Source organism: Leuciscus leuciscus (assembly GCF_965113295.1).
Source record: "Leuciscus leuciscus genome assembly, chromosome: 17".
NCBI classification, from domain to species: Eukaryota; Metazoa; Chordata; class Actinopteri; order Cypriniformes; family Leuciscidae; genus Leuciscus; species Leuciscus leuciscus.
This window is the reverse complement of record NC_138741.1, coordinates 11612514-11630404: the sequence shown is the minus strand read 5'-3', so window position 1 is coordinate 11630404 and position 17891 is coordinate 11612514. Positions and strand designations below refer to the sequence as shown.

The 17891-nt window shown below is 36.1% G+C and overlaps 1 protein-coding gene across 3 annotated transcripts in view; it reads left to right on the top strand.

Moving 5' to 3' along the window:
* The window catches only part of fut8a (fucosyltransferase 8a (alpha (1,6) fucosyltransferase)), a 93131-nt gene that overhangs the window by 53533 nt on the left and 21707 nt on the right, over positions 1-17891 (top strand). For all 3 annotated transcript variants that reach the window (XR_014199178.1, XM_082143277.1, XM_082143276.1), the window contains one exon: positions 2248-2721. Coding sequence is in view for 2 of the 3 variants with exons in the window: in XM_082143277.1 (XP_081999403.1) it covers positions 2519-2721 (203 nt within the window). In the remaining variant the exon portion in view is untranslated. The remainder of the gene's footprint in view (positions 1-2247; positions 2722-17891) is intronic.

Sequence of the window (17891 nt, the reverse complement as noted above, 5' to 3'; positions counted from 1 at the left end):
TATCTATGTAATTGTATAAAATACACATGCCATGCATATGTGTGTGTGTTTGTTGCTTTTAATTAGCATTAAATTAATCAAAAGCAATATTAAACACTTTTACAATGTTGCTAAATAATTTTTCTTGATCTTTCTATTTGTCAAAGAATCCTGATTGGATCACGATTTCCACAAAGTACAACTGATTTCAACATTGATAATGATAAGAAATATTTCTTGAGCAGCAAATCAGCATATTCGAATGATCTCTGAAGGATCATGTGACACTGAAATGATGCTGAAAATTCAGCTTTGCCATCACAGGAATGAATAAAACAAAAATATATCAAATATATTTCACTATATTACTGTTTTTACTGTATTTTGATTAATTAAATGCAACCATGGTGATCATAAAAGACTTCTTTTAAAAAACATTAAAAAATCTTTTCTTGTTTCATAATTGTTCTTGTGAAATTTATTTAAGCTGGGGAGTTTGGGGAAGGAACTTTTCGATTTGAATATTTAAGTACAGTATGTCTACACAGTGTACTGGTGATTTAAAAGAGCAAGGAAAAGCTTTAATGAGTTGGATAGCAGTTCATGCATTAGATTTTAAGCTACCGGTAATTTCAGTGTATGTCAGCAGGAGTGTGGGTAAATCCCAGTGTTTAGTGTGTAGTAGTGCCCCGTGTGCGCACACCGTTGACTGCAGTAGTGATGTGCATAAATAGCTGCCGGTCTGCTGTACTGAGACACTAGCAGAAGGTCACTCTATTGATTCAGTCCCGCACTGCGGCCTTTGATTACTGGGTCTGACACACCACCGCAATCTATAATGCATTGTATATGCTCTGTGCAGAAATCCATAATGACTTTCTATATTCCACCCTCATTCATAATGAAGGATAAGCAGTGCCTACGTTCCCCAATCTGTCAGATAGTCTCCATCCATCAGGCACTTTTACATGCAGAGTGAGTGTCACATTATTTCAGCTCTGTAAATGGTTCACTTTTAAGATACGACCTAGGCTGCTCGTGGGTGTGCTGCGTGTATTAACTTGAGATTGTGATACAAGTGTAATTTGACTGTGATTGCTCATTTAAGTCAATACATGAATGACAAGCATTCACAAGTTGAACTAAAGTCACAGTGGGTATGTGTGTGTGAGTGAAAAAAGAAATTATATTTGACCAGAGTTTGCAGTCTGAATTGAATGCGATGAGATAAAATAAAATAAAAGACAATGAGAACGTGACCTGTGTTCAGTGTGCATGGAATACAAGACTACTGCTTACAGTACAGTGTACAATTATGATTCCCTGCAATTTTTTAAATGATGTGAAACAGAATGCATTATGCAAACATTTCAAACAGTAACATGCAGCATGGTTGTCACATGACCTCATTACGTACATTTCATTTGCATTTTTAATTTTGAGTGAAAAAACAATTAGCCTTCTATCTTGGCAGTCAAGAAAATGAGTCAAGAAAAATTGTGGTCGATTTTTAGATCTTCTATATTTTAGATATTATTTCTGTTCATCATCAAACACAGACAATACTTCATGCAGTTTTGGAATATTTATACAAAATGTATATAATTATTAATTTTAGAAATAGTTTTAATATTAGGTTTCATACCCCAAACTCCTATATTTAGTGTAAATTAATTAATTAATTAAAGAAAAAAAAAACTAAAAAGCTTTTTCTATTCATCCATCCATCCTATATAAGAGATATTCAGGTGGTTTGCAATGACTACTGGGGAAATTTTCCTCTCTACTTCCTGTGAAGTGATATATCGATCGATGTGTACTTTTTTATGGTTTCATATCCTCTGTACGATTTGAAACCTCACTTAATAAATGGAAAGCATAAATAAAATGGAAACATTAAAATGTGTTATAAAACAAAATTCTTTAGATCTAGGGTCTCTCTTTTTCTCCATATCACTCTTATTTCTTTTGTCGTTTCTTCTCTGCACTTTTCCGTAACTGATTAATTTTGAGGAATTCATTATGCGCGCTTTCATTTTGTGCTGACTTGACATCTAACTTTCACAGCTCACTCCTTGAGCTCACTCTAATCCTCAGTAACAGCTGTATGACTGTTGCATTGTCAGCTCAATCCAGTCTCATATCCTTGAGAAAGAAAGGGTGGAGCTGATAGATAATCTCAGAGCTCACTTATGCCTTTATCTCTCGCAGTCAGCGCGAGCATGTCCTATCATCTCACTGATCATATACGCTGCTGTGTTTTTACAGGACCAGAAACCATTGCAGAGGCCCTAGAGGAAGAGGAACTCATCAGAGAAGTCTCAAGGGATCTCAAACCTCTCCTCCCCTTCTCTGCAAGGGGCCGCTGACATGATATAACCTCCAAGCCTCTAAGCGCACACGCAAACGAGACCCAGCGACCCCTGAGTCCCCCATCCGCTCTGGAGGAGCCCCGAGGTGGTACGCTACCGCTGAGCTGAGCATGCCTCAAACACCTGTGTTGTGAAAGGAGAGTGTGCGCTGGACAGCATTAGGCGCCATGCGTCCGTGGACGGGCTCTTGGCGCTGGATTATGCTGGTGCTGCTGGCTTGGGGCACTCTGCTTTTCTACATTGGGGGTCACCTCGTGAAGGACAGCGAGCATCCGGAACGGTCCAGCAGAGAGCTCTCCAAGATTCTGGCCAAGCTGGAAAGGCTGAAACAGCAGAATGAAGATCTGAGACGCATGGCTGAGACACTCAGGTTGGTGAAATGTTTCAAGTCTGATATTTCTTTCAAATTATTCCATTTTCTTTGTTTATTTTCAGACCTGAGATACTTGGTTAGTCAGGTACTCTAAGCCAACAGGTTTGAAAAGTCTAATATGTGATATGTGAGCTGGATTATAATCTTCCTACATTTCCACAAGTTATCCCAAAATGTATCTAGCTAACCCCAAGCGGTAAATATATAGGTAACTTTTTTGACTCCTCCTGCTTAAAACCCAAAAAGCCAGAAGGATTGTGAGGCCCCGCTTTCACGTTCCGTACTCATACTGAAATGCTATATATATATATATTTATACTACAGGGCCGTTGAATGCTTGAATCTGATTGGTTGACGAACGTTTTAAGGTGTGCATTATTTTCAGGGAAACGCACGGCTAAAGTAGTTCCAGGCAGGTCTTGACCGCATTACAGTTCCATATCACTTCGCGTAGTCAACTGTAATAACGGAAAATAGGATACAATTCATAACAAGAAAAAGCATTTCGCCCCGTGCGCTTGATCTGCAATTTTCAACGTCTAGCTTCACAATCAATAGAAACATGCAGTTTAATTTGAATAAATAAACTATAAAGTCCTATCTATAATCAATAGAAAATTAAACTGAATATAGGCTAAATAAATGGATAGTCCTGCAGCACGGATTTTTATTGCAGATAATTTAACAAATAAATAATTATTGATAGGCCTACTTGTTAAAAGGGCTTTGGGTTTCATTTATTTGGCTAGTCTACTGTCATCTGTCAATAATAAAAAAAAAATTAAAAGAATTAACGAATTAATTAAAACGAATTGAATTAATTAATAAATAATATTGACGCACATGCTTTTCTGTCTCATTATTGCAACATCTCTCTCTAATAACTGCATTAATAACTGCATAAAGCCGGGAACACACTTTAAGGCCGGTTATGAATGTAATTTGATACTTATGACTGATCATGACCTAACGCGTGTTCAGCTCGTTCAGTCTGTGTTCAAAGTCGGTGTTTAAAATCTGCTGCAGTCGATGAAACCAGTCAGAGAATGTGTCAGCGAGTCGTGTGTCCCCAGCATTAGTGGCTCAAACCTCCGTTACTAACTCTGAAATTACGTTTTGGAATTAGCAACGGAGGCATGGGATTAGATGCGTAAGAAATTAGTCCTACATACAAGAGCGTTTTAATGACAAAAACTTAACAAACGTCTTGAAATACAAAATCTGAACAAATGTTTCGAGGTGTGGTAACTGTAGTATAAGCGGAATAATTGACTTCAGGCCGTTGAATTATTAGAAAAATAATGCACACCCGAGGTGTAACGGCCACTCCGCTTCGCGTCGTGACCGCATTACCACCTCGGGTGTGCATTATTTTTCTAATAATTCAACGGCCTGTCGTCAATTATTCCTTACATATATATTAGTAATATTATTTCTAGTAGATTTTAAGTGTTTTTGTCATTTTAATTAGTTTTTTTTATTTATTATTATTTATATTTAGCTTTCATTTTTTAGTTTGAATAATTTTAGTACTGAAACTTTTTTCTTTTAGTTGCCAATCTTAAGTTTGTTTTAATATGTGTATTATTTATATTTAAATTTGTATTTATAATTAAACGTTTAATAATCAAAAAATACTAACATTACAGTTTAATATCTTTTTTTTTTTAGCATGATTTCAATCACTGAAACATATATATATATATATATATATATTTTTTTTTTTTTAGGAAGCAACAACAACCATTTTTGAAAAATGGCTCCCAGTTCTTCCTTTTCACAATTTGTTCACTACAATTCTCTAGGATTTGGCAACATTGTTGACTAGTAGTCCTCTAACAACCAAGTATTTAATTGGTGAGGTCAACAAGTTTATCTTGTAAATTTTATTTGTATAGTGCTTTCACAGTGCACATTGTTTTAAAGCAACTTTACAGAAAATCCTGATTTTAATGTTCATAATATTCTAATATCTCAATGCTTTGTAGTTGCTTTTAGCAGATTAGAGCGGAATGATAATATAGTTTAAATTTTGCAATGACATAAACAGTAAGGAGTTGAAATTTGCAAAGCTTTAAAAAGGATGAATTATGAGGGTTGTAACATACTGTTCTTTAGGTTGCTAATAGCTTACCAGTCCTTTCAGCATGGTAAAACCCTCCCAGAGTAGTTGCGTTTATAAATTCATATATTTTACCTGCTACTGACAATTCATCATGTACAATACATTTTAAGACAATTTACTTTCAGAAAAATGTCCGTTGTTAGCAATGTTTCTGTTATGCCTTATGATAGTGTAGTTCTATTGGTCTGTTTTCAGATGCTGGGTTACGATTGGTCCTCGTCAGCCAGTAGCTGATCTTGTATGGTCAGGCTTGCACTAGTCACTTCCTATCATGTACTGTGGCATTTGACAGATGGCCATTGGGCTAAATTTGAACTGCTTTGCTAGTTAAATGATCATTACCCTTAGGGAAACCTTCTATAATCAACGGATGCAAACGCACTTCCTCAAAGTTCATCTGCATGCTGTAGTTTTCCTCTAAATGCGTGTGTGTTGTGCTTTAAAGCCTTGTGTTTGCAGTATGCAAACTTGTGTGTAACATGTATTTCACTAAGCTGTGGACTCGTCATCTATCTGCTTATGCATTATGTAAACTCAGTTATCAGTGTTATTGTAAATTATTAAAATGACCCGGGTGACTTATTATTTATTTTTTTAATCTTTTTTTTCACAAATGTGCCTCTTAATCATCTGATATTTGACAGTGATTACATACACATGCTCACATGTGATACAGTGGTGTGAAAAAGTGTTTGCCCCCTTGGTAAATATGATCAAATATGGCTGTAAAAAATAAATCTGCATTTTTAATCCTTTTGATATTTTATTTTAAAAATGTGCAAAAATCTAACCTTTCATTGAAGTAAAATAATTGAAAGTGGGGGTGAAATCACAGTATGAAATACATTTTTTTCTCCAAAACACGTTGGGAACAATTGTTTGCCCCCTTTTATTAAATACTTTTTGCAACCTCTTTTTTCCAAGATAACAGCTCTGAGTTTTCTCCTATAATGCCTGATGAGTTTGGAGAACACCTGACAAGAGATCAGAGACCATTCCTCCATACAGAATCTCTCCATCCTGTTCTCCGTTATAAGATTTCTAGAACAGGCTGTCAGGTTTAGATTTTTTATCTGTTGGTATTTGATCGAATCCGTGATGCCATGTATCTGAACAAGATGTCCAGGACCTCTGGCAGAAAATTAGGCCCACAGCATTAAAGATACAGCAGAGTATTTCATTTTACACATGGGGTACTTTTTTATCTCTGTGTGCACCAAACCCATCTTAAGTGTTTGCTGCCAAAAAAGCGTATGTTTTTGTTTCATCTGACCAAGTTCCAGTAGTGTCAGTTACTTTTCAAATGTTCTATGGTCAGATGAATGGAATGGTCTCTGATCTCTTGTCAGGTGTTCTCCAAACTCATCAGGCATTATAGGAGAAAACTCAGAGCTGTTATCTTGGAAAAAAGAGGTTGCAAAAAGTATTTAATAAAAGGGGGCAAACAATTGTTCCCAACGTGTTTTGGAGAAAAACACTTATTTCATAATGTGATTTTCCCCCCACTTTCAATTATTTTACTTCAATGAAAGGTTAGATTTTTGCAAATTTTTTAAATAAAATATCAAAAGGATTAAAAATGCAGATTTATTTTTTACAGCCATATTTGATCATATTTACCAAGGGGGCAAACACTTTTTCACACCACTGTGTATAAAATATATATCTAAACATAATACATTGCGTGACAGAAAGGTTTTTTCTATTCCTCAACCTATATCTCATAAAAACAGTTCCATGCAACAATTTTCCATTCAAGGTTCCTTGCACCAAAAATGTATGTAATTTTTCATGACCATTTTCCAACTGGCCACTATGATCTTACATAGGACAAGCGGTTTGGAAAATGAATGGATGGATGGCCATTTTCCAGCCTCTTTCCCTGACACTGAACTGAACAAACCAAATATGAGCCAAATATTGTTTTTTATGACTGATACTGATTATTTTTTATGTTTAGATGATCCAATAGTGTCTGATAATCGATATGCAGAATTTTTTTTATATTTTTTTTTTATTTATGCTGTTTGAAAACCTAATTATTTCTCATTCAACCCCTGAATGTCAACATTGTGCTTTGCAAGACTAATATTGTCAAATAATAAAAAGCTGAATAATTTTTGCAAGCAAGACATTAAAATATTAAGTTACCTTTGAGTGTTTACTGTTGAACACACTGCGTAATAGCGTTGTCAGGTGCTGTTTTTAAAGACCTATAATATCAAATTTGACTACTCCGAAATGGTTACGAATGCAACAAAACATCTAAAACCTTGGTAAACATCACGGAAAGCGTTTGGAAGCACCAGCACCATAAAAAGACTATGAAAATTATCCTCCCATAAACAAAAAGAGGAAACAGCACATCCTACTTCCTGACTGGATGTAAACAAGCCAAGAACAACAGATTTTTTTGGGAGGGACGTTTTTTCAGAACAAAGACAAAGGCTTATGATTAGTAACATTTTCAAAAGCATTTTCAAAAAGAAACTGCTTTGAAAGAATGCTTGTTTCAACTGCTGTCAGTTTCAGTGAAGTATTTCTCAGCTACAGATCATTGCATGCTACATACAATTATACATGATTGAAAACAACTGCTGTATGGGCAATGAAAACCATGAAAAGAATCTGTTGACTTTAGTGACCTGCCTTTACCGGTGTCACACACGACAGACTGACTGAAAGAAATATTCATAAAAAGGAATAGGATTAGTATAAATGAAGCTCAATTGACAGCATTTGCGGCATAATGTTGATAACCACACCCCCAAAAAATCGGGATTAGTGTGGCACATAACTTATGTTGGGTAACATTCTGCAATGATGACAATCCTCCATTTACATATACTAACCCTGTGTTCAAATATGCCGCCGCCTCTACTATATAGTATAGAAAAAACAATAGCTGAAATGAAAAGTATGCATAGAATTTATAAAGCAGCTGCCGAAAAGTACCTGGATGACCTACTACTTTTGGCAAGATTCTTAAGTGTGTATCCAAAGGACACTTTAGTATCCGATTAGGCAACAGGAGTGGAGTTGTGAATGGCAGTGATGCAACTGTAAGTCGCATGACAAAGCCAATATGGCGGACATAGTAGTAAATTCAGAATTCATTCATATTACACAAATTCATACTATAACATACTTTTTTCGCGAAGTAGTACCTACACAGACAGTATTCGATTTTGGATGATTGAGCCATTGAATCATTCACTCCAGTTTGTTCAAAAACTGATTTGCTCAGGAGTAAAATGCCAATACTGTGTGATGCTGGGAGCAGTACAACAGTAGATTCTTGCTGTGGCTTTGTTTGTGATACTGTGGCAATACTGTGTCTAAAATGTCTAAAAGTTACTTAAGATTAAATTATTGTTAGTTGAACTAGGGTTGTGCGATATCAATATTTTTCCAATTGCTCGCAATTTCCTTCCTGCGGCAAAACATGAGTGCAGTTGCGTTTTAGACCAAACATATAATTGTGACTGAGTGTGACCTGGACACATCAGTGAATGGTGAGATATTTTTGCTCAATAAAATGATCCTGCCAGAAGAATAGCATGATAACTTTATTATGTCTGTTCCATCTGTATCATCTCAGTCAGCTTAAATGAGACTTTACGCATGCGCAGTAGGTGAATTTAGCACTTTCCGACATTCAGTGTGGATGAGAAACTTTTGGAAAATGCTTGAAATTGCTAGTGTGGACGGAGGTTATTTTGAAATGAAAACCCAGTTCATGATGTATCCGAATTAATTTTGCCTTAGTAACCACCTAGACCTCCTTAGCAGCCTGTTTAGAGCTTTTCTGTTAAAAGCAATGAACACACAGTGTTGTTTGCTGCATGTTTTCAGAAGCTCTGATTTATCTGATGTAGTAAACTCCTGAATTTGACTTTTGATGAAGTGTTTGCATAGAGATATTTGACTCCTAAGAGTGTGTATATGTGTGCGTGCCCTACCCGAAGTAGGACAGAATGAAGAAAGTGTTCTTCGTAATTTATGAACATGTACCGTCCTAACAATTTGAAACGGTTAGCTCTCCTCCTATCTCACCACCACAGAACAGTATCAGTGCTGTCAGTCTTTCATTAAGCACTTCCCGTGGGAATTATCACACACACACTACGATTCCCTATTAGAGCCCACTGATGCTTCATCTCGCTTTTATATTGACTCCTGCGTAAATGAAAATGCTGATAATGCACACACAGAGGGTAGGAGATATGTGGATGAGTGACGGGGCAGGCCAAAGATGGTGCTGTGATTGATCCAATTGGAGGAGTCTGATGGAAGAGAAGGTGTGCGACTCGAGCACTGACACTGACATTCTCACACAGACGCTGCAGTGCTGATGAAGATGCACTGATGAATTGTGGTACAGTACAGAGTAGAAGTGAGCGTCACTGCGATGATGACAATCGTACATTGTCCAATTGACAACAATTTAGAAATGTCCTTAATGTGACTGCAACTTAAAGCAAGTCGGTTCACTCGGCGGCCATCTTGGTAACGCCCGCAGTCAGTGGTTTTTCATGTACTAAGCATACAAATACATCTCCTACCTACTTAAAAGTAGAAATTTCCTAATTTTTGTTTTGATAACATAACTATAATCTGCAATACTATCTGGTATGATACGTTTATTTTGTTCAAATTACACTATACTGTGTATACATGTTAAATAAAGTACACAATGAGTAAATAAAGATCTGATACCTAAAAGGCTGAAAGGTAGGGCTTCAGTTCCTACAGCACAATTGACCATTCGCAAAGACCCGCCCCCTTTAGTTACTGTTGCTATGTCCGGAAAGCGACGCCGCTCTCACGCCACACACCATGTTCTCACACTGTGAAAAATACATCGCAGAGCAAAGAGGACAATGACAACAGGCTGACAGTCTAAACTTCCAAATTTGGTCATTTTTTAAAAAGAAATTTAAACAATATACCGTTTTGTGGCTCTTTAATGTGTCTGACAGATCGCTGTAGAGCGTCTTAAAGCTGCTCGTGAACTGATCATCTGTTCCTTAGATAATTTATAGCATCAAATAAACATGAAAGAACATAAGAAGGAATGTTGTTTTAACCGCGGAAAGACGTCAGTACACTCCGTTTTTCAAGTTCAAATCCTCCAACGTTAAGTGAAAGTGAAAGTGACACGTGACGGCCAAGTATGGTAACCCATACTTGGAATTTGACCTCTGCATTTAACCCATCCAAGTTAATGCACACACATTAGGAGCAGAGTAGTGAGTAGTTAACACACACATACACTGCAAACGTGGATACACACACCCAGAGCAGCGGGCAGCCTTTGTGTGGCGCCCGGGGAGCGATTAGGGGTTAGGTGCCTTGCTCAAGGGCACCTCAGTCATTTCCCACCGGCTCTGGAATCGAACCAGCAACCTTTGGGTTACCAGTTCAACTCCCTAACCACTAGGCCATGACTGCCCCTTAATCTACTAACTCTCCCGACTGCTTTGCTTCGCTACAAAAATGGCGGATGGCGGATTATGATTGGTCAGATCGCCTGTCAATCAAACTCCCTGCGAAGGGTCAATTGTAATGTCTGTGTGCTTTTGTGTTGAGGACTTTTAGTTTGTAGTTTTGCTTTGTTCAATTTTCCGTTTTTTTTACTGGATTGTTTTCAGGTTTCTTGTTAGTCCATTTACCTTGGTGTATATATAGCCCTTGTATTTCACTTTCTTTGTCAGGTCTTGTTCTTTTGTGGATATTCCGTTAGTGTTCTGTTCCTTGTGTTCTTCCTAGTTTCTGAGTTATTTTTTATTGTTATTTAATACTACTTTCCTCTGTCTCCAAGTTCATCATGTTTGATAGCCATATTCTGAGTTATGATTTCTCTATTTATTTTTCTCAGAGTGGTTCATCTCCTTCCTCTAAAACTGTCTCTAGATATATATTTGTGTGTGTGCTGGAAAACTGAAAAGTGATAAAGGATAAGGGTGGAGATGGACTTTGGCTGATGAAGCTGATGTTTTTCATGATAAGAGCTGATATTTACATTTTTTATGATGACACACAGATATCCCCTAGACATGTGCCAGCATGCGCAAGGCCGTCTGTGTTTGCCTGGATCTACATTTAAGACAATTTTATATATTATGAAATGTTTCTGATGGATTCGTAGCATGAAATTGATTTTTTTATCAGCAGCAAAACGATGCCCAGAGTAACGTTTTATTGCTCTTTCATAGCTCAGGAGATTTAATGAAATAGTCATTTACACATTCAGGTCTTAGATATTTCTCATAAAATTCCTTGGGAGAAATAAAAATAGAAACAAATGTGACGATATATTTGGATGGCATATCTAATATATCTATATACTGTAGGTATTTGAGTTAATATCGAGATCTCTGACTTGATTGCAGAATTCTGGAATATTTGCTCAATTCGCTCTCCATTTAATCTCATTACTGTCTTGGAGAAACAATGGAGAGATTTAATTTCAGATTTTGCTTTGATTTGACTAAAATCAATAGATGCTGCCGAGAGGCCACGCCCACGTGAGCTAAGAGCCAGTCACAGCATGAGGTCCTTGCCTGGCATTGCATTGCCATAGCGACTCTGAACTCTGGATTCACTGACAGTCCATTAGTACCTACTAAATGTGACTAATTACACTTGGGTTTAGACTTGGCCTTTTATTTGGCCTCTCTATTTGCTTCAGCTGTAATAAAAAACATCAAACTGTAATTAGCTTTGATTTAGGTTTCCCACACACAACTCACATTGACAAATTTCCAAAACAAACTATTCCACACCACCACCAGTCATCTGTAAAAGTGAAAACACACTTATTTCAGATCCTACTCACATTTGTATAACAAATGTGCACTTTAGGAGCCTCATCATTTGCAAATAGGCACAGGCAGTCACTGACTTCATGAACACACACTGCGGCAGAGCTGTGATTTAACAGGACATTGTACCTAAAATAATGATATTGTTATTGTATTATACAAATAAGTGCAGTTACCAATAATGTTGCATATTTTATTCCATTGAAATGGACATTTAATAGAATAGCGCCAATTTTACATTTACTTACAATATAGGCCTATTAACATCAATTTGTTCAATAATTAAACATGAATTAACACCTAATTTATAGTTCAAATATTCTGACAGTGAGTTGGGACTCTTTAACAGATATTGTTTTCCTTTCATCTGGCTTTTAATTATTGATGTACATTCACCTGTTGAAATTTCTGAAGGCACACAAAGAAAGTGATTTTCTTTTTTCCTGCAATCAAAGATCATTAGAACAGAACAGATTTTACTCCAGAGGAAAACTGACAGCTTCCTCTATAATTCATTGAGGTCCAGCTTTTAAAGCTCTTTATTTCACTTTGTACTTGTCCTTATGAAAAATTAACACAGTTCTTGTGTAGTATCCATAGTCTAACTGGGCTGTTTGTAATACGACTAGGTCAAATCATCCGTTTGGTTTCTATAATTGAAAATGTGTATTTGTTATGAAAATAATGCTTAACACATTTAGTTCTACTGCTATCAAATTGTATCAAATGTACTACAGTTTGTGTTAATATATTTAATTGTTAAACCATTTTTTATTTTTTTTATTTTTTTGCTTGTGTCATTCTCAGCCTGTATGTCTTCTTGTATAAACACAAAGGAAGGTATGTGTTGCAGTGTTTGGTTGGTTTGTTTTTTTGTCCAGACAATGAAAATCAATAGGGTCCATTATATAGAGAAAAAAATTCTTCAGAATATTTTCTTTTATGTTCGAAAGAATGATAAGAGAGGGAGTAAAAGAAGACAGAATTTTCATTTTTGGTGAACTATTCCTGTAAGCATTGAGTCAAAGGGTTTTTCACAGGCAAATTCAATTCGTTGTTGAATTCAAATGTGTACGTTTTTATTATTATTATTATAATTATTATAATTATTATTAAAGGTGCCTAAATCTCATTAAGGAATATTCAGTCCCTTTTAACCCCTCCCTGTATGCTAAGAATAAGGGATACACTCAAGCCTGAAATACACTACACTTCTCAAATATGAAACAGATTTTCAAAACACTTGGCATCACACACTTGCCGACTTTTAACAAGGAACAACTGGGCACCTAATACACTAAATGACTGAGGATCACACATAACCAGACAATCAAATTAATTCCAAACACAACAAACTTTGCTAGTAGACAAATAAAAAAAAAGATCTATAATCAGCTCAAAATATCAAACATGTTTGATATCCTCCAAATGGATGGAATAGAATCACTCTGTGATGGAATCATAGTCTAATGAATATAGAGTCTGTGCCCATCATATGCTTTGCCATTTTCTGTAAAAATAAATAAAAATCAACTACCCAAAATCTGCAGAATTGACTTTCAGCAATTAGTGTTGACTCGTCCAGACTACAAATTGCAGTATTAACCTTGGCAATAGTGCATTCCAGCCTGTAGTAACATTCACAATGACATTTGAGACTAAGCCAATCAGTTATAGTTTTCAATACTTATGATATTGTTTGTAATCTATCACCACACAAGTAGGACCACACAAATTTGTTTCAGCAGCTTTAACACAATGGCACTGTCGAACAGCACCATGAACTTATTAGAGGGACAATCCCTCTGCAGTCACCTGGGGTTAAGTGCTTTGCTTAGTGGCATAATAGTGATGGCTCTCGGCTCACTTCTTGCAGGGTTTAAACCAGCAACCTTCCGGATACAAATCCTGAACTTGCATTACACTTGACACGGTCAGTCATAGTGTAACTGTAGTCATGTTGTGGCATCATCAAGTTCTTGTTCAGCACATCTATATTTCTGTCACACGCACACCTACACACCAGGTGTCATACAAAATGTCCTCCAATTCGTCAGTAATGACTGAAGAGGTTGACTGAGTGTCTGTTTGCTACCTCACTGGCAGCTCTTGTCACTCTGAAATGTTCTCATAGAGGGTCAAAACCATAGCCCACAGCAAGCCGTTGGTACTTTCGCCTGAGCGTGACAGTTTTAGGCATCTTTCACTTACGGTTTTCACACTTATTTTCATCCTGTCTGCTTTTTGTGTAAGTGTATGTGTCCTACTTTGGTACAAGTGTCTCTGTGGGCTGCCACAACATCTCGCAAGAGTTCAGCGTCAGCAGAAAACACGAAGCCTCTTGGGATTTCCATCACACCTCTCTGACAGCCGTTCCCAAACTCTGGTGTGTTTCTAAATGTTTCTCTCTGCCCCTGCTGTGAGTGATGTGGCCTCATTAGCTGGTGATTGCTGGTTATGTAATGCCACATGATGAAGCTCAGGTTTCTGAGAAGAGGTGATGTATGAGGAGAACAGAAAGAGAGAGGAGGGAGGTCAAGTGAATAGTGTTGCCTCTATTGTTACTGGCTTAGAAATTGTTACTAGATTAGCGAGAAGACCATCTACTGGTTCTCACACATACACTAATGTCCTCTTGTGGGGGACAGTTTGGGAGGTTTATGTTTTTAAAGTGTGTGTCAGGACTGTGTTAGCTGTGCCAGTCTAAAAGACAACATTAAATTGCATCCGCAACATTTACTGTAATTTCGAATGTGACCTATTTATGTGTGATACTGCATATTTAGTGAACAATAATTTAGACTGAGGTAAAGTCTCATTGATTGATTATTGATGTATTGATTACATTAAATGTTGTTTTAGATGGGGGGGGGGGGGGTCTTGCACTGTCAGAGACATTTAGGCTTTTACTCAATTACACTATATTCTTTAAAAGTATGGAGTCAGTAAGATTTTTTTTTAAAGAGATTAATGCTTAATTTAATTAATAAAAAATACATTTGTAATTTACTATTTCAAATAAATGCTGTTCTTTTGAACTTTCTATTCATCAAAGAATCCTGAAAAAAATGCATCACATATTCCTCAAAAATACTAATCAGCAAATACTATTTTCAACGTTGATATAATAAGAAATGTTTCTTGAGCAGCAAATCAGCATATTAGAATGATTTCTGAAGGATCATGTTACACTGAAGAATGGAGAAATGATGCTGAAAATTCAGCTTTATCATCACAGAAATAAATTACATTTGAAAATATATTAAAATAGAAAACAGTTATTTTAAATTGTAATCATTTTTCATAATATTACTCTTTTTACTGTATATTTCATTAAAAAAATGCAGCCTTGGTGATCATAAGAGACTAATTTTTATAAACATTCTTACCAACCCCAAACATTGAATCTTAGTGTACGTGAACGCCAATACTTCTAGCTATACAAGGTTGATTTTAAACATCGATGTGTTCCGAAGTGTTTCAAAATGTTTCATAATGTAATGCAAGTACATGTTGCAATTCATAGTGTTGCCACAAGAGGTGCTACAGTGAGCATTTGCATAAACTTCCTTCTTCTATGGTCAGTTTTCTCTGTTTTGTCATGGCAGATCAGGGCTGTGTTCCACTTTGCTTTAGACATACACTCGCAAACTTCTCTAAAGTACCTCCCCTCATGAGAATCCCCACAGCCGATTTGGAAGTCTGTTCCACTTTGGACACGGGTCCCCCAAGAAAATGGGCAACTCAAGCCATGTACTGTAAGCAATGATGTGCATCTGAATCCATGAGAGAGGGGAAAGATAGCGTAGCGAGGGAAGGACATAAAACTGTGAAGTGGAATGCAGCACAGAAGTTTAATGAAAATATTGCAGTACACATTTTAGTAGTTGTGCCTTTCTTTCAGGTAAAATACCTAAACATCCTTATAACTCTACCCCTAAAGCTACCCATCACAGAAAACGTTCAGCATTTTTTACATTTTCAAAAACACAATTTAAAAAAGCTGTTTTCCTCTTGGGGACCAAATGTTTTCTGATAATGCCTTCTTTGTGGGGACATGTTTTGGCCGATTTACAAGGCTTTTATAGGTCATTTTTAGTCGGTTGTGATAATATTTCACTATATAAGTGAGAAAATTTGTCCCTCACAAGTAGAACCAAATCTACACACACACACACACACACACACACACACACACACACACACACACACACACACATCACACATAAACCCCCTTTCGCTCATTTCCTTTCTCTCTCTCTTCTCGTTTTGTCCTTGACCAGCCAAGAATGACATACATTTTTGACATGGCAATTTTTCTGATGGCAGATTCGCCCACTCATTCTCAGTTTCACCCATCTTTCTTTCTCTTTTTCGGTGTCATTCCTTCTGTTGACAGACATCCATATGACCGATTGCATCCAGGTGTAATGGCAATGTGTTGTTTACCATTTCAAAACCCTATGCACGCCTTCCCACGAATGCATTTCCATCCCTCTCTCCTCAGATAAGACTTCTGCAGCCCTATTCTCATTTTTCCTCCCCCTCTTTCTCTCTATTGCTGTCTCTCTCTCTTTCAAGTGAGGCGGGTTTTCACAATGCTTTCCATTCACGCCAAACACATTTCAAATACAGCTCAGATTTCCACTACAAACCCAGTGCAAGGGCACAGAGCTGTGCATGAGAAAAAGGCGGACCGAGCTCTGCGATGTGTGTGTTTGCTTGTACTTTGGCCACAAAATCTGACGAAACCTTTCATAGGGGTATTTGAAAACATCCTTGTGTGGAATAAAATTTGTAAAAATAAATCGTTATTATTATTATAAAAATGCAAAAAAGTTTTCTTTTAGGGTTTATAAATAAATATATATATATATATATATATAATTATTTTATTATTATATATATATATATATATATATATATATTTATTTATAAAAAATTTTTACATGGCTTATATAGGCCTGAAACACAAATATGTATTTTATTATTATTATTATTATTATTATAAATAATTAATAAATGAGATAAATTTTAGGGGTAAGGTTACTTTTTTATTTTACTATTTTTATTCTGTTTTATTTTTACTTTGTATTTAAAATGTTCATGACCTTTTTGTTTTGCCCGTCATTTTGTAGCTGAAATAAAATTAGTTTATGTACAATCCAGGGTTTTTGTATATTCATGCAATGCAAAAAAATATCTCCAATTCATTTATTTATTTATTTATTTATTTTTGCGATCTTAGAATCTTGACTAGCCCTAAAAATTACTATAATATTAGAGGTTAAAATTAACAGAGCTATTGTTTTCAACTGCTATTTATTTTCAGATATAATAATTACACTATATAATAAAAATCAAATTTTGTCTTTAACACAAGTTATAGCCCGAAAAAACATGCAAGAATGTATGTTGAAAGATAAAGTACAACTTACTGAAATGAATCATGTCTCATGCAATCGCTTAATTCTGTTTCCTCACAGAAAGACGTAAAAAAAAAAAATTTACCTTGCATTTACCTCAGAAAAGTTATTAGTTAACTATAAGTAAACACATATATGTACTGTATATTTGAATAAATTTACCATGAAGACAAGTGTATATGAAAACTATCTTATGTGCAACTGAGTGGCACACAAACATTTCAGTTTTCTTTACACAGTATGAGTTATAGTCTGAACAAGTTTTTCCACCCCCTTTTGATTGACAGGATATAACCGGCCCTGATCATTGGCTGTTTTTAAACAATCGACCGATAGCCGATTAGTAGTGAAAATCATTGCTTTTATCGGCCGATACCGACTGTTGGCCAATACATCGGTGCATATATTAGAGATAAAAGCCGATAAAAGCAGAATGAAGTGGCCCTTAGGTAATATGAGTCTGAGACTCCTGGTGTATGGAAATTATAATTGATTATATAATAAATTATAAGAAAAGCAATAAAAATGGTATGTACCAATTTATATTTAGGAGAACTAATGTGTGATAGAAAGAGAGAGAGAGAGAGAATATACAGGATCTTTAGTCTAGTAAAGGTAGTCATCTCATAAATGAACTACATTTGGCTGAAGGAGTGTCAGGGAATGATGGAGGTTCAGGTCTTGGGATGTTCGTCGGTAATGAAATTTATAAGATGGAAATGTGTGTGTGTTAGACTTGAGGAGCCCACGCTGGGCAGGCTTCGGTCAACTGTTTGTGAGTCTGTGTGT